Source organism: Epinephelus lanceolatus, chromosome 4, assembly GCF_041903045.1.
Source record: "Epinephelus lanceolatus isolate andai-2023 chromosome 4, ASM4190304v1, whole genome shotgun sequence".
NCBI lineage: Eukaryota > Metazoa > Chordata > Actinopteri > Perciformes > Serranidae > Epinephelus > Epinephelus lanceolatus.
Genome location: NC_135737.1, coordinates 25,589,470 through 25,608,303, shown reverse-complemented (window position 1 = coordinate 25,608,303; position 18,834 = coordinate 25,589,470). Strand labels below are relative to the sequence as shown.

General features: G+C 42.8%; 1 protein-coding gene across 1 annotated transcript in view; it reads left to right on the top strand.

Annotated features, from left to right (window-relative positions):
- Positions 1-3,322: 3,322 nt before the first annotated feature.
- Positions 3,323-18,834, top strand: part of map3k10 (mitogen-activated protein kinase kinase kinase 10) — a 52,874-nt gene continuing 37,362 nt past the window's right edge. The window contains exon 1 of the mRNA XM_033631899.2: positions 3,323-6,174. Coding sequence (XP_033487790.1) covers positions 5,181-6,174 — 994 coding nt within the window. The 5' untranslated portion in view covers positions 3,323-5,180. The remainder of the gene's footprint in view (positions 6,175-18,834) is intronic.

Here is an 18,834-nt window from a genome sequence, read left to right as displayed (position 1 = left end):
GGGTAAACTATGACAGTGAACGTTTGATAGTGAACACACCTGAGTTTGTTATCATAGATAAATCATTGCTCAATATGGATAACAGGGTAAGTGATTAAAATTTCTGACAGTTAATTGGTCCCGGGGCAGACCCAGAACACGCTGGAGGGATTACTTGTCTCATCTGGCCAGGGAACACCTTGGGGTCCCCCAGGAGGAGCTGGAAAGTGTTGCTGGGGAGAGGGACGTCTGGGGTGCTTTGCTTGGTCTGCTGCCCCTGCGACCTGGCCCCAGATAAGCAGATGAATATGGATGGATGGATAATTGTTCACTTAAAGGCAACAATTTACAGCACTTGTATTTCAAACCTATACTCTTGAAATTCACAGATTTATTCAAGATCTGTCTGAGTGCATAGAGATTACATATTGAATTCAAAGATGGTTTGTGTGCACAGCACCTATAGCCAACTGTTAACAGTGTCATCAGATGTTTAACATGTAGATTTTTTTCACAGTCCCATCACAATGAGAAGTGTGTGTTGCCTGGTTCTACGACCCAATAGTTTTTTATCCTGTCAGGTTTTATCAGATGAACTGGGAGAGCTGAGGTGTAGTGATTTGGATCTGACCCTGCTCATATCAGAGACTCTGGACAAAGTGGTCACATTTTATCTCCAGTAAATAACAAATGAGTGAGTCTAAGACCCTGGTTACACCTGGTATTAAGATGTGTCCTGGCTGATTGGATCATAAGTGGTCAGCTCTAAGTACAGGTGTGAATGCAGCAAATGTGTCTTGAGATCAGATCACTCAAACTACATGTGGAGGTGGTCTGAGCATCAGCACATCCTGTCAGCAGTGTGTACACTAATGTGTTCTGGGCCACATTTATGGACAGCTGCCATCCTTGCTTATCTTAGAATAACTTTTGTTGGTGCAGTTACACAGATGCAGAGCTAAAGGACCATCTCTGGAGTCACTCTACTCCTGGCCAATGGTCTGTTCATAATCTGCCCAGTTAGCACAAACTAAAACAGCAGCTATTAAACTGTCAGAGAGACATAGAGCTGAAATGTGATGTGATCGTCAACAAAGTAGAGCTGAAACTCATGTTTCAGCTCTACTTTGTTGACTGTGTACTGGGCTGACATGGTTAACCAAGCACATCCTTTTTAATAGTCATGGGAGGACAGCGGCTTGGTGTCCTCACAGGAAGAAGGTGGAGGATTTGGTTTACAGCCTCGGTCCTCTCTGTGTGGAGTTTGCACGCTCTCCCCAAACTGATGTTGGGTTTTTCCCGGATGCTCCAGTTCCCTCCCACATTATAAAAACATGCAGCTCAACTGAAAATTCTAAATTACCCACACAAATGCATTTTATCTGGACTTTAATAAATGCTGGTAATAAATACTAAAACTCTGATAAATATACTTAATGTGACATCTCTGTTACTATCACTCACTATCAGAGGCAGGATTACAGTAGATTCTGGGCCAGAGCATTTTCTACAGAAAGGTTTGATAAGTTCAAAGAGAGTCAGCTGGTCTCCAGCTAATCTAGTTCAACCACAAGATGGCCACAGTAACTATCACCATTTCTGCTAACTCTATACCACATTGGAACATATACAAATTGGGCTTAAAAGTGTATATATAGTATATCTGTCACACACACATAGGAACATACAAACTCATAAAAGGCTCCGTGGTTGTTGGAAAATAAAAGACAAACTTGACAGAAAAAAACTTGACATTGTCATTAAATCAAACCCTTCCTGTGACCTTCCTAATTCTAATCCTAACATGGAGTGATTTTACTCTCTTTATGCTTCTACTCCATTACAGTTCAGAGGGAAATATTGCACTTTTTACTCCACTACAATTATTTGATAAGTTTAGTTACTACTTTACAAATTAATATTTTATCACACAAACCATATGAAAATATACAAGTCCAGCTAAAATAATTATTCGGCTGATTATAAAGCTAACTGGCAACTATTTTGATAATTGTTCAACTTAGTTTTATGTAAAAACACTTCACGGTTCCAGCTTCTCAAACAAGGGCGTAGGCTTTGTTTAAATGTTGAAGGGGGCGTGTCCAACTGCCCCCCCTTAGATCTACACCTGTATGTGTTTTTAAATATGAGGACTTTATGCTATTTCTTTTAATTATTTGATTTATTAAATTGGTTTGATTGTTTTTGTAACTGGGTACTTTCCTTGTAATATTCTAATACATTTTCCTGATTGTACTTACATGCTTTTACTAAAGTAACATTTTCAATGCACCTTTTCACTGGTAACAAATTACCAATACTTTTACTTAAGTAAAGGATCTGAATACTTTCTGCACTACTAAGTATGACTCCAATGATACCACTATGTGAAAATGCACAGGGCACTGAACCACCACTGAATACTTTGTGTTTCACTCATCATACACCAGGGGTCAGTATAGCTTAAAAATTGATGGGCATGAATATTACACTGTATGTTGATTGTATTGTGGAATGTAATGGAATTCTGACACATTATTGTTTTGTTCAGATAAAACAACAGTAATTATTCTGGTATCCTTTGTCTCAATAAACATGTTGTTTTATACACACTGTGATCCAACAACATCTTGTGTCAGTGTGCACAAGAACCTCATCCATATCATGTAATGTCCTGTTCTCAGGAAGCACAATCTCATGCAAAGTCAAGAAAAAATCTGACAATAGTTTCCCTCATGTTATCCTCTCCTTGCATAAAAATGGCATTTCTGTAGATATGTTCTAATTCTAGTCCTGAAAGCTCCTAACACTGTAATTATTTAACATAAGAAGGATCTTAGATTTACTGATCTTCAGCTAGTCAGAGTGACAAAGCTGATGCTGTGCTGTTGACCTCTGACCCCTGACCATATAAGGGGGCAGCAAGAAGCTATATTTTCCAGGTGGGCCTAAATTAAGCATGATTCATAATTGTATGACGCTATGGCAATGAAGTCTAGTCACCTACACATAAACGATCACATGTCCTTTGTCTTATGATTCTTACATTGGTCATTATTTCGTTACATGAGCTGCCACAATGATGTAGGTCAGCAGGAGATCCTCACAAACTACACTACCCACAATGCAGCAGCACCGCCTCACCACCAGCACAGTCTAGCCTCGTTCCAACAGACTGAACCATCCTCCTCTCCGCCCTGCACGGTGAGCTGTGCCCAGATCTGCGCACACGTGACGGGGCGTAGGTGCGCAGACAGCCCGCGCGCTCCATCCATCCCCATGTTTTGTAGATCGGTGACAGCAGAAGCACTTGTTCCCACGTATGTGGACTGCGCCCCGGTGTATTTGGATGCAAAGTCAGCCCACAGACTGACAGCTCGGTGCTCGAAATGTCACGTTTCTTTGGAGGAAAAGCCTGTCTGGATACGGCGTAGCTCCGGACAGCTGGATGAGCAGCACGGACAGAGACTCCCGGGAGCGTTTTAGGCTGTCGCCAAATTGGGTTACTGACCTGGATGGTCCCTCTTTACTCGGATGCAACCACACGCCCATGCGACGATGTCGGTGGATGTTGCTGCCCTCAGTGTCCAGGTTAGGTTACAGTATACGCTAATTGTTTACGTATTATAATAAAGCTTTGGAGGGCGGAAGAAGAAAGCAAGGACTGGGTACGCACAATATTTTGCGCGCATAACGAATAGCTATATTATTATTATTATTATTATTATTATTATTATTATGGGGTCGATCTATTTCTAAGGGAAACATGGAGCCTTCATCGCCTTATTTCATCTGCTCCACTCGGATCACAGATACTGTAATGCTGCAATGCCTCCATGCAAGCCTTCGCTGACAATATTTTCCACCTTGTTGCCGCCGTGTGATGCTTTCTGTCGCTCCTAAAGGAGCCGTGGACATTTAAAAACCCTCGCTACTCGCTTGATGATCTGAAACTACCATGCGTGCTCTCGAGGCTGCAGGATAATAATGATAGATGCTGGCATCCCTTTACTGTCTCCAGTGCAGGAGAGTTTCTTTTCTCACCGAGGACTCGTCACCATCACAAATGTAGCCCAGCAGAGGCGACTGAACCAGGCCGCTGCACAGAGACAGAGACGGAGGCGGGTTTGTTGTGCTCAGACTTGGCTGGATGCTGAACATGGTGCCACTTTACAGCTCTGTCTGTACTGAATACCTGCCGCCGTGCCGTCGGCTTGTAGCTGTAATTCCCCAGCTGTCTTAAAATGGACGGGGCCCTTTTGATAAAAGCTATTCGTGGACGTTGAACCCTGCTCATGAGTTGGGAGCATGCATGTAGGATTTAGCCTGGACCGGCTTGTGGGGATGTAGGGCGAATATCCGCGGATATTTCCAAACGCAGTATAGAAGAGAAATCAGCCCGTGTTCATGGGGATGGCAGGCGGGGGAGGTGCATGTACACTGGGCTGGATGAGAAATAATGAGGACCCCTGCTCAGAGGATTTCATTCACAGACTGCGGGTTTTATTGGCAGCCTGAATACTCCATATTCAATAATAAAATTAACCAGTTGTGGTTTTGTTATCACCTCTGAGTGCAGCCCTCAAAGTCAAGACATTAGTGCTCAATGGGCTGATATTACCTTTAGAGGAGGTTATGTGTTTATTAGATCGAAGGATTCAATATTATAAATCATGAGCCCATTGTTTTTAAGTTTACTCTGCTTAAGTGTAAAAGCAATGTAGGTCATTGTTATGGTAACTGTTTTGTTCATTGTAGGCAGCAATTTAGAGGCCAGAATTCACTCAGTGATCAGAAACTCATCAGACTGAAGGCATATATCTAAATTTCTCTTATCAGACCTGCTGTCTCGTAGATAAACACATATTCACGTCTCCTGTGAGAGTCGGTGGCAGCTTTCCAAAAGACACAATAGTAGAAACAATCAATTAGGTTTTGGGGGGTTACACTCATGGATCTGCTCTGCTGAGTGTCATTGTTTGACCTTATGTACATTGTCCCTGAGTGAACTTGCCTTTGGGAATACATGTTACTTACACACTGCATAGCAACAGCACAGCAGCAACCGGTGACAGGATTTGGCAAAGTTTCAACAGCGAGATGTGGTGATGGGGGAGAGCAGTTGCGGCTCTCTGATCCTCTGATCCCCTCTCCCCCCCACCGGTGGTCGAGGACCCCTCGTCTCTGTCAATGGGCCCTGTATGGATTTTGTGCCTGAGTTGACAGAGGGCAGGCCTATAGCGTCAAACAGCAGTCGGGCTGCCATGAACCCATACGGCAGAGCGAGCAGCACAGCAGCCCCCCTGTCCTGCACCAGCTGTGGGGGCTGCTGCTCCCCGCCTCCCCCTTGCCTAATCCCACTCGGGCCTCCCACCTCTACTACCTCCTCCTCAATGCCCCCGAACATGACTCCTCCGCCGCCGATGTGTCCGGCCCCAATAGTGCAGGTGGAGAATGGCAGCAGCTGGAACTCCTCCACCATGTCCTCCTCCGGCTCCCCAGACTCCCACCCTGGTCACCACTGTGGTGCCAACAACCCCTACTGGACGGCAGTGTTTGACTATGAGGCCACAGCAGATGAGGAGTTAACCCTGCGGCGAGGGGACCTTCTTGAGGTCCTCTCTAAAGACTCCAAAGTGTCTGGGGATGAGGGTTGGTGGACGGGCAAGATCCAGGACAAGGTGGGTATCTTTCCATGCAACTACGTCACGAGGGGCGACACCGCCAACTACCAGCAGCTGACCGCAGGAGGGCTGGTGGCAGGTGGCGTGGGTGAGTGCCCCTTGGAGATAGACTTCTCAGAACTGCTCCTGGAGGAGGTGATTGGAGCTGGTGGGTTTGGGAAAGTGTACAAAGGAGTATGGCGGAATGAAGAAGTAGCTGTAAAGGCTGCCAGGCAAGACCCAGATGAGGATATTAGTGCCACAGCAGAGAGCGTACGGCAGGAGGCCAGGCTGTTCTGGATGCTCCGGCACCCCAACATAATTGCGCTCCGTGGGGTCTGCCTGCGGGAGCCCAACCTGTGCTTAGTGATGGAGTACGCCAGAGGAGGGGCTCTGAACCGAGCACTGGCTGGGAAGAAGGTTCCCCCGAGGGTTCTGGTGAACTGGGCGGTCCAGATTGCCACAGGGATGGACTACCTGCACAACCAGGCATTCGTACCTATCATCCACAGAGACCTCAAGTCCAGCAACAGTAAGTACTGCAAATAAGTGAGACTTATCCTCACAGGGGCTCCTCATCTGTAGATGGAGTTTACTCAGTTGTCATGTGACCTAAAATGGTCATGTGATAGCAGGTGTTTATAGGTTAGAGATCACATCCCTGTTATCACAGGACCAAAATGTGGTTGAAGGTGCCAGGATATGAGTAGACCTAGCACGAAGATATTCTTTGTCACACTATTGGCAAAGTCAATAATAAACCTTAAAGCTGTATGTATTATCTGACTCACAGCTGAGAGGCTCAGTGAGGACAAGTTGGATCAAACACCAGTTGTTATGAGGTAGCATATTATGCAATATAGATTCATATACAGTAAAAAGTGACACAACAAATGCAAATGCGAAACACAGCTCTACTGTATGAGCTCTATTGTTTCGGTACATGTAGCTAAAACTAACAGTCCTGTGTCATGAACTTTATACTGTTCAGTTTTTGCTAAGGTGTTGATTTAACTTACTTTTAGAGGCTGCCGTTTGTGCTGTTGTTGAATTATTTTGCATTACACTGAAAGCTGTGTGTAATACATAGTCTGTCCTCGCTGATATGTGGTAGACAAATTAGAACAATAGATATATTACAACGTTAGAGCTGTGATATGGCGTTAAAAGCCACAGATGAAGCTAGTAACTTGATCTTGACTCATTATCAAACTTGTTACAACAGTTTCAACAAAGGCTGAACATTATAACCCTCATGAAGGGAGGATTTATGGCAGGACTGCTGTATCGGAGTGCATTAGCCTTAGTCAGGTGTACCTAATAAACTGGAAACTGCTCATTTGCTCTGAAGAAAAGAAATAGGAGAACGACAGTATTTTGTTGGTTTGACAGTGATATCGACACAATTTGGGAATTATGGGCAGAACATGTTGTCCATTTTATTTTTTTTATACGTAATATATTTTCAGGACTCAAACACACCCTTAAAGGACTAGTTTGACATTTCGAGAAATTCTGTCATTCTCTTTCTTACCGAGAGCTGGATAACAAGATAGATACCACTTTCATGTCTCTATATTAAATATGAAGCTGTAGCGAGTAGACAGTTGGCTTAGCTTAGCATAAAGACTGGAAAAGGGCTAGCGTAGCTTTGTTTGAAGGTAACAAAATCAGCCTACCTGCACTTCTAAAGCTCACTAATTAATACATTATATCTCATTTGTGTGGAAATTATAATGTTGTAGCTATAACTGGGGCTATGTCCCCAACTGTTTACTGTTGCAGGTGCTTTAAATTGCGTGAGTGAACTTTAAGGCCCGGAAGCACCAAACCGACACCTAAGAACTAGTGGCGACGAAGGCTGACTGTTGTGTCGCATCACATTGCTTTAGTCTCTGCCAAAAAGTTGCACTTGAACACACGGCAAAGACTACAACCAACAGCCAACTAGCACATACATTCAGCGCCTGTGTTAGTGGAAATTACTCTTCATACAGCAGGTGGTGGTAGTTTGTATTTGTCATTAAAAAAGGGAAACCAGAAGACCGACGGGATGGGCTCAAGACGCTAGTTAGCACATAGTAACAACACAACCCAATGTTGAAAACACAAATTGAGATTTTGGTACCTTTGGACAGAGTCAGACTAGCTGTTTTCCTCCTGTTTCCAGTCTTTATGCTAAGCTAAGCTAACTGTTATAAGCTTTAGCTTCATACTTATTGTACAGACATAAAAGTGGTTTCAATCTTCTCATTCGTCATCATTGTCTCGTAAAATGGCGAAATCTTTAACATACAGCAGAGATAAATCATTTTATAGTACTTAAGAACAGAACAGAAAACTCAAATAAGAGTAATACTAGTAACAAGTATAATTCGTATACTATTAAAAAAGAGCACATGTGTCCCACTGTCCCACTTCTGACATTGACATATTTTGGTCACATCAATCAGTTTCTCTGATCGGCCTGTGTGAAATCCACTGGGACAGATAAGTAAACAGTTACCAATGTACAAACATTTGGCCCTCTTGTATTCATTTTTCATCATTACATAAATGTGATTGTCAAGCATCATTGAATATTAACTCACAGAGTTTCTTTCTGGGAGCTGAGACTGGATGAGAAACTTAAATTGAACCCGGCAGGGAGGCCTAAGTCCTGGAGAGCTGGTCTCCTTCTGCCATCTTTTCCCTGTCATCTCTCTCTGCACCTCCTCCTGCTCTTCCTCCTCCTCCTCCTCCTCCTCTTCTTTCCTCCCCTCCTCAAGGAGAGCAGTTCTGCTCTGCAACTCACTGAGCTATTTTTGGTCCTTTGTGCTACTTGCTGTTTAAAGACGCAGTTGCAGTTGTTGGTGCATCAAAGAAATAACACACAGCGTGCATCTAAGTGCATTTTGTGTGTGTACGTGCAGGTCGGACTGTGTGTGTGTGTTTATCCCAAGTGACATGAGTGATGGGGGGAGGGAGTGTACAAATATGGGTGGAGTGTGCAGGATGCTGACTAAAGGCCTTTTAAAGAGGGAGACAGGCAGAAAGTAAGTATAGCTTAAACACACTCGCTGCTGATCTGCCGAAACGTCTCCTAATCTTCAATCCCTGTCTTCTTGCGTCTCACTTTTGAACATGCATACCCCGCTCCCATCTCGTCGCTCTCCCTCCTTGCTGTGTGGCTCAGTAACAGCAACGAAGGGGGATCAGATGCGTATTGGACAGCAGAGGCTTGGCAACAACACCATAACGCTGCCTTTCCATGGTGACATGGGTACTGCTTCTGTGTCACTGAGTCATACAGCTGCTAGCCGCTGTCAGCTGCTGCGCAAAATGTCAGTCCCCCAATTTAGAGTATTGTCTGTGTGAAAATAGCAACAGAAGAAATGCATGAATGTCTCATGAAGGGCTCAGACCCTGCTTTTTCCACCCTGAATGATGACTGAAAATGTGTGGGTGCTAATCGTTAAGTATGTGATTAGACTGTGACTCACAGGCCACACTGAGGGATGTTTGCATTAGCCTGGCGATGCCCAGAAGGGTGAAGCATGGAAAGAAAGCTAGAGAGAAAGGCAGAGAATAAGAGGGTGGAATAGATCACGTTAAGGAGGGAAAATAAGCTCGGGGACCAGAGAGAGCTGAGATGTATGAAGCGAGAGAGGAGACTGATGGGAAAGAACAAGAGAAGGAGAGCGCAGGGGATAAACAGCGGTTCATCTCAGTTTAGGGTTACACCTCAGCTCATTGTCCAGGTGCGCTGGTCTCAGGTGTCCTCTTCAAACCGCCGACCACTTGGCATCACTGCGGTGACAGAGCAGCTCAGGCCCCCGAGCTTCTCCTCTGTCGTCTATCTCTCTGTGCTCAGTAAACACACAATGTTCATTCTCCCTCTGAAGAATTCATCAAGGCAAAACGTGACACTGCTCACAGAGTCTGCGTGTGTTTGAAGCTTTACAAACATTTTACAACACAGGGATTTTATTTTTGGCTCACTCACATGCTTTCATCAATTTTTGTCCCAGCGAAGTTAAAGTATTTTTTAAGGCGTGTGCTTGTGCGTGTGTGAAAGTGCTCTAACCTGCTGAGTGTTGCTGTCGGTCAAGGCCCACACTGACTGAGTGAGTCTGTGTAACATGGATAATCTGATTACCATGACCTCCTTAGAGTGATGTCACAGCATGTTTGTGGATTGGCAGGTCATGGCCCCCGTGGTCACGCCTTACCTGCCACTCTGATCCTGGATCAGCCTTTAGTCTCTCAAAGCATAGGGCACCAGTCCTTTTTGATTGGCGTGATTGACGTGTGGGATTAAAGTAGAAACAATGGAAGGATTCAGAGTGTTCTTGATCACTGCAAGCATCAGTGTATTGATATGATATCAGTATTATAGTATGAGACTAGGGCTGCAACCTTTGATTAATCTGTTGATTATTTTCTTGACTAACCAAATAATTGTATGGTTCATAAAATGATGAAAAAGGTCAACTTGATATATTAAGATGTTTTGTTTTTTGTCTGACCAGCTGCTCCCAGCCCAAAGATATTCAGTTTACTCTCACAGAAGACTAAGGGCCCTCAGGGTCCAAGCCAACGGTCGGCCAACTGTCAATGTCAGGCCATCCCTTCACACTAGACGGCTCTTATCAGCCCTTGTTTTTTGGCCAATTTAGCATGTTGAACCAGCATTAGAGATGGCGGAGCCCATTGGTGAGCGAAATCACTCTGATTGGCAGTTAAGCTCAGTGCCTGAGAAGAGAAACAGAAGTGAGGAAAGTAAACAAAAGAGAAGTCAAGAGGGCGCGAGATCCAATCAATTGTGATATGTTAGGTAAAATTATTTTTTTAGCCATTGAGTTCTTTAGCAGAAACGTTTCGTAATTGTTTGTGTTGTTGTTTGCTAGTGCGTGGTAAATATCCTTTGTTCCTTCAACATCGGGTTTTGTTATTAATGTGCTAACTGGCTAAGAAACGTCTCCCAGTTTCCCTTTTTTCAATGATGAATATAGACCACTGGTGCCTGTTGGTATGAAGAGTTATTTCCTCTCATGCAGGCTTAGAACGTACATGTTAGTTGGCTGTTGGCTGTAGTCTTTGTGATGTGTTCATGTGCAACAGTTTGGCTAAGACACAGGCAACATGAGGCGACAAAACAGTTGGCTTTCGTCCCCAATTGTGCTCTGATGTTGGTTTGGTGTGTCTGGGCCTTAAGAAAAACCAATAGCTATTCATATCTCAGAAGCTCTAACAAGTGCATTTTGGGCATTTTTGCTTAAAATAGTTGTTGCAGATTGTGAGACTCAATATTGATCTTGATTTAACCTAAATATCATTTTTTACATAATTATAAGACTGCCTAACAATGAAATTGTACAATTTAATGTTCCAGAATTAAATGAGCAGTAATGTTATATATATCCACATGACTAGTAATGATTTCTTTAAAAACTCTGATGTAAATTTATTTTGAAAGCACCAGTAGTGATCAGTATTACAACATTATTGACATAGCTGTATTTGGTCAGTATTTGGCTTTGTTTTGTGTTTCCAAGCCTGAGATATCTGTGGTCACTAACCCATCTCAGCAAGCGTGGATTTGGATTCCTTTTTAAGAAGATTGTAGGCCACAGTTGACAGATGACAACTAAAGCTCTAACTAAGTGGTTTAGTGACAACAAAACCAAACACAGATATTACCAGAGTCCTCATTTAAGTCTGTTCACTCACTTTAAACTTAATCTGCTGCTGAGTACTGTGTGATACATTCAAAAGCCCCAGAACAACACACAATACACTATCTGCTCCATTACTGCTGCCAGGATATGAGAGTCATGGTTCCCTTTTAAGGTACGTGTATGTCACTGAGAGTCACTGATGACACTTTATATAGAGCTCTATAGAGGCTGTGAGTCAGCAGCAGGTAAGACAATACAGGTGAGATGATCACCTGTTGCAGGAAGACACAGGCCAGGATGTATCTGTACCTGCAGCCCGCACTTACAGTAAATGTCATATAGTCTGACCATGTCTCACTGTGGACGTTTATATGCATACAGCTAATGTTTGTGTTTTACTTGGAACACCGGTTAGATAAGATGTATCTGCATGAATTCAACACTTATTAAAACAACTGTGAATATAAGTTGTGATTTTATGGCCCCAGATGAAGCGTCTGTGATGTTTTACAGTGAATTCAGAAGCTAATAGACACACTCCATAAAGACAGAGGGCGGCTGACATTACCTGCTGTTTTGACTGCTGTAGTTTCAAATGAACGCCATGTTTACATAGTCAACAATCATCTGAATAGCGGGAGCCCCATGTCTCAAAGCAGGCTTGTCAAGGGTGCCGTTTGCTCATTGTGTATTTAGATTACAAAGCAAAAAAGGAGAAACTTATGTAATAGATTACCTGGGTCTTTTTCTTTTAATTTTGGTGTTTAACTACCTATCATGACATCAAAAACAGCACATGCTATAGGCCTAATAGGCTAGTTAACAGATTAGCAAGGTGAGATATGGCAAATAGTCGCCGTCATTGAAAAGCCTGCGTGTGTGTGTGTGTGTGTGTGTGTGTGTGTGTGTGTGAGAGAGAGAGAGAGAGACTGTAAGAGTGAGTCTGTTGAGGAAAGGATTAGAGTGGAGGCCAGTGCCGTCTGATAATCCCTCAGAGAGACAGAATGGTGGAGGCTGAGACTGTGACTAACTGGAGTGTGAGCTAGCAATACGACTGCCACACAAAATAGAGACGACGAGGCCAGCATCACACGCCTTTTAGCCTTAAGTGATGAAGTATTTCATCAGAATCAGAATCGATTTATTACTAAGTAGGTATTTGCTTTGGTGTTTTGGTGCATCGACAAGAAACAAATATAGAATAGAAAAATTACAATGAAAATATTAAAGAATATCTTTTAAAATGTACAACGTAACTGTTAAAATGGAAAACCAAAATATATTCTAGAGGATGTGCAAAGGTTCACAGTATTAAGAAAAAGAAAAAAAAGAAAGAAAATGCAATGTACAGCAATAGTAGTCGTTTAATTTACTGTAATGCAAAGATGTGAAGATATTAATGTCTGAGGGGTCCCAGACCTTGTTGATGAGGCCCGCTGCAGATAGGAGGAAACTGTTTTTGTGCCGTGAGGTCTTCGTCCTGATGGGCCGCTGCCTCCTGCCAGTGGGGGGTGGTTGAAAGAGTCATTTCTGGGATGGAAGGGGTCGGCTGCAATCTCTCCTGCCCGCCTCAGGGTCCTTGAGGTTGTACAGTTCCTGGGGGGATGGCAGTTTCAGCTAAACACCTTCTCCAAAGAGCAAATGATATGCTGCAGTCTGCCCTTGTCCTTGGCAGTGGCAGCACCATACCAGATTCATGGGCGTGGATTTGAAGAATAATATGCATGTACGATATGTGTGGATATGACTCCTATTGATTCAGTGTGTGGGTTAGTTTCAAATATGGTCGTGGAAGATAATTGCTGTATTATTAATACACTAAGCCCACTGAAAAGAATTTCAGTAAAATCAGTTTTCAGCAAGAAGAGACCTCAATCTAAACTGACCCTGTTTTTATATTAAAAGTTTACATTTTTTGGACGAGATGCAGCGATGTAACTGCTTTCTATGAATATCTTCACAGATCCATTCAGCAAAGATGATAGATCTGGCATAGCCGCAGATAACTTTCCGTGTTTTCAGTCAGACATGTATAAATCCAGTGTAACAGGCAGATTTTCGACCAGAACCTGAATGTGCAGTGAAACCTTTGTTGTGTTAAACTTTTGACCATGTAAATGAGATGTGAATATACTGTTTTCTTCTCTTCTAATTGTTTTAATCAATTGCTTATTTTTATTTTATTTTTTACATGTTCAAATAAATAAATCAAATCAAATCAAAACTTGCGTATCATAGAATAACTTGGATCTCAGAGCAGAAAGGTAGGCTAACAACCTCTATCTGCATTTTCACTTTGGTGTTAATTACAGATCCTACTCTTATGTTAGACTACTTTTTTTTTTGCAAGTACTTTGGCACTCTGGGATAATTTAATGCAAGTACTTGAATATAGATGTTACTTAAAATGCCCATCCTTAGAGCCTATAAACTGTTTTTTAGGAAGATTCCTCATAGTAAACCAGGCATGTCCAAAGTCCGGCCAATCATGGCCCCGCGGACCAATTTTAAACAGCCCTCAGCTTGACATTTCAAAAGATATTATAGGTAGCAGACATGGCCACAGAAAAGACACATAAAATGGACAGCGAGTGACGCTGTTTTCAGGAGTGGTGGAAAGTCAAATATGTTTTCACTGAAAGATGAAACAGTTGTGTTTGTTTGTGATTTCTTTAGTAACCCATTTGATGCGAGAAGCAGCGGGCCCCCAGGTATTTTAACATGATCTAATCTGCCCCCATTCAAAAATGTTTGGACCCTCCTCTAGTAAACCTTTAAATGACCTAATAACAATAGCCAGGTTAGCGTAGTCTAAATATTCCCACTGATTCTAAACTGATTGAAAAACAAATGTAAGGCAGATAAAAGATTTGCACACTGTACTGATAGCTCAAAGCAAATGAAATTCAACAGAGCAGCGTTTTGATCTAACAGAGATCTTTGTCAGGCATTGTCAAAAGTTTTGTTTGACTTTTACTAAATATTTACACCTGGTAACTGGCAGGTAACAAGCTTTTATGTTGCTAATTAAACCAACTGACAAAGCTAATGCTAATGTAGTATTTACCGATTCAGAGTGAAGTGCAAAAGAGGTAGGACGGTAGGAAGGTAGGAGGTAGGGAAGGAGGTGGTATAAAGTCAACACATCTGTCCTGGTGCTTCATTAAAGTTTATAATCTAATACAGCTACTAATATTTATTTTCAGCCCAATCTTTAAGGATTTTAAAAAGTGAAGGGAACACGTTCACCAGTGGAAATCAGACTCTCGGACAGAATAATTACACCACAGGCTGTGTTTTAATTTCTGTGGTGTGTGTGCAGTTGAGTATGAGGGCCTGTGTGCATATGGAGGTCGGACAGCAGGACATTCTGGCGCTAGGGCAGAGAACTCACACTCCTACTATCACACACACACACACACACACACACATACACATGTACACACTCATGTGCACGCTGCAACAGGGCAACAATGACCCCATTCTCACACAGCAGCCCAAGACAGAGTGAGAGCGCAGGGCTCACAATGGCAGGAGTCACTGCAGGAGGGGATGTGGGGCGAAGGATGGGAGATAGAGGCAGCGAGGGGCAACTGTAGGCCATGAATGACAGAGCGGTGGAAGCAAGGCAGGATGGGTAGAGGAATGCAGCGGCTGTGGAGAAACCCCTGGAGGCTCGGTTTGGAAAGGGAATAGAGAGATGGATGGGGGGAGGGAGAGATGGAGGCAGCGATAGGGAGAAGTATATATGGCCAGTTTGAGAGGAGGTCAAACCATTCTTCTTCCTCTCAGCGAGCTGGCTACAGATTAAGGTTAACGCTCTTGATGGACTGTAGACTGCAGCTTTCCATTATGTGTCTGTCTGTACAGCAGGCCTCATTATACCAATACACTTCAAGTTCAAGTGAAAGGTATAAATCATATAACTGCAGCCATATGAACACCAGCATGTGCAGGTAATAACCTGACCACTAAAACAAATTCTTTAGGTGTGAGGTGAAGTAGATGTAGCATACACAACTTTTCCACATTGTCTTCTACTGTACATGATGTAAATTTATTACATTACCTTTTGTATAGTTATATTAACATGATGCACTTAAATTAGCTTCAGTGATACTGAATGATCCAAAGCAATGAGTCTCATTGTTGCAGTTCTTTATAGCCACGTTAGCGGCTAGTGGTCTAACAATATTTGATCCAGACTGAAATATCTCAACGACTATTCAATAGATTGCCACTCTTCCTCAGGGGCCATTAGCAGGTTCATATTTGTGGTTTTGAATAAAATATCTCGACAACCTGGCAACAATAGATTGCCGGGAAATGTGGTGCACACAGTCATGTTTCCTTTAGGATGAATTTAACTTTGGAAATCCCTTCACTTTTCTTCGAGCACCATCACCAGGTCAAAGTCTTTATTTGTGTAATTCTTTAGTTTATAACCAAATATCTGCAAAACTAATGCTACCTCCCTCGATGACAGCTTACTGGCTACGAACCGTAGTCGAGAACACACTGGCTTATTAACATTCATTTTAGCTTGGCTCGTTGTTAGCTGGTAACTAGCTTTTAGCAGTCAGGACCACTCTGCAGAAGGAAGGATGGCAAGGCGTTTGGGTGCCGTTCACCAACAATGGCTTTATCCTCCTGAGACCTGAACTTTTGGTTCACATTTTTAATTTATCCTAGCTATTTGGAATCAGTAGGACCTGATAAGTATAAAAACTAAACATTGACAACAATAATTAAGCCCTAATATCCTCAAACGGGACAACAGTAAAGTCCCAATGTCTTCAGACAAGTACTTCCTAATTAACAGAGTCTTAGCTTGTTACTGTTGCTAAAATTGGTCAAATTTGTTGCCATATCAAACAACAAACATTATTAATCATAAATGAACAAGTTTCAACCATCAAATGTGATCAGGTTTTGGACCTTATCCACTTTCGTGGTGGTGTTGACTGCAGACTGACTTGGCAAAGATGGCTGCCATCTTGTTTTTAAAAGGATTCGTATATTGTGGTCTTACTACCACTAGATTGCACAAAAAAAGCGTCCACAGACAAGGACAACAGGTCTAAGTTAAGCAGAATGAAGTATAAGGTCCAGTAAACCCAACATGCGATGTCCTCCTATTACGACACAGGGTCTCAGGAGGATATTACAGTCTTAACCACAAAACAACAAACATGGCCTTCTCATGAGGTTTAACAGTAGCCTTGAGCTTATCTATCTAGACACTTCATTTTGCTGACTATCATCACTCTTTGCCACCTGCCATCTTCACCATGACACCCCAAGAGACCTGCTTCACTCCACACTCACTGTGAAGTACACGTCATACTCACAGGTTACCCACAAGGCCACCATCCTTGAAGGGGAAAAAAGGGTGAGCCAATAACACTAATGACATTACTATCAACCTTAGCTGTGCTTTGTGTTTAGTGCTAATTAGCAAATGTTAGCATGCCAACACCCTAAACAAAGATGGTGACATTGTGAGCATGCTGATGTTGGCTTTATCTTAAAGCTGTAGGCTACTTTAAAGGGACAGTTCAACTGAAATGTATTGCACACTTGTACTCTTATCTGTCGTGCTATTTATCCGTCTATAATATTTTGGTGTGAGATGCTGAGTCTTGGAAATATCAGCTATAGAGATGTCCGCCTTTTCTTTAATACAATGGAACCAGATGGCACTCGGCTTGTGGTGCCTAAAGCGCCAAAAAAATGCAGCAACAGAAATAATGTCATGGTTACTCAAGATAAGATCCACAGACCTTATTGTGAGCAGTTTCATGTAGGAACTATTTTCTTGCTACTGAACTACACCCCAGAATAGCAACGAACAGTTTGATACTGCTAGCACCACTAAGCTAGCTAATGTTACAGCTCAGCCAAAGGAGAATGCCATTGATGTTTACATCTTGTGCTGTCATGAGGACTAGCCTCTCGTTGATACGTAAATGTATACCTCCTACTGCTTGGTGACACGGTTGGAGGGTGTAGTTCAGTGGAAAGAAAATAGTTCCTTTATGAAACTGCTCACAAGAAGAGACAGAGATCTCTATGACAGATATCTCCAACACTCGGCAACACCAAAACAATCTAGATTGACCAATAGCCCTACAAGTAAGAGGAAATATACGCCCTACAAGTAAGAGGAAATATACGCATTCTGGAATGAACTGTCACTTTAGATCCATCCAAAAAGCAGTGATGTTTGCTGCTCTACTGGGAGTGATTCATCATTGAATCTTTCTTATGTTGGCAATATCCATTCAGACTTGACATCTGATGTCAGGCTGAGATTCAGCATCTCCACTGCAGCTCCAATGGAGTTCATTTTTCATCTCAGACATCAAATGTGGGTACAAATATGTGTCAGGACTTCATTTTTGACTCAGTGTTATTTTGGCAGCTGCAACAGCAGGGATGAAACCAGAGATAAATTGACTTCTCCAGTGACAGTAGCCTCATCAGACCACAATGCAATGCTGCAATAAGACATACACATTGTGTAAGGGTTGACTTAAGTTTTTCTCAGTAGTAGTGGACTGAAGACACAGGTTGAGGTAACTTATAGGACTTGATAACTTGATGATATCAAACAGTGGAAAGTATCTGGATTGTTTGAGGGACTGTGGACTATTTTCACCACGTGAACTTGGCCCACACTGCTAACAGATGTTTGTATCGCCTCGCTGTCAAATGGGAACGCTGCCGAGTTTCAGTCTGTCTCAGTGAGTAAGAGACACAGGCAGAGCCACAGCGACACAACTAAACCAAACAGTGACACCCAGTCAATGGCTGCATGATTACAAATGAGTACACATGCATGCGCCCACACACATCACAATTATTTTCTCCACTGGTCAATAAAAAGTTGATTTGGGGCCAGTTAGCAGTGAAGACTCCCCACTGCTGTCTTTTACTGCAGTGCAGCTCAGGCTCTCGGTGGACCCGCCAAGCATACTGACACACATTCACACATCCTCCTGCTGTATGTTGTTGTACACTATGAATTGCATAATACAGCTGAGTAACAGTATTAGTCATAAATGCAGTGATGTGTGCAGCATATGTACCGTGGGGTTTGATTTGTGCTCGCCATCGCTGTTCAAATGTTCATTAAGATTTTGTCACATTTTGGATCATGAAACTGTATCCACACACACGCACACCAGTGGATTATATAAGTGCAGTGTATTTGCATAAGCAGACAGAAGGCTGGAACATCTTATAGCTTCTAGTGTTTCTGAGTCCTCGTGTTCAAAACAGGGTCAAGGAGTGTTTTATTTTACTGTGAGTCAGGAGACAGGCAAACAGTGGCGCAGTAAACACCGACGTTAAACGCCACAGGCAGCGCCTTTCCTCATCATCGCCTCTAATCCACCTCAGCTCTTCAGTCAGTCAGAGAGTCTGAGAAGCAACGGCACGAGAGGTCATCTGAAATTAAAGTCAAGATGACAAAGAATCGTAACCAGAGGGGCAAACACTCATCCAGAGCAACACATTTGTGTTTCTCT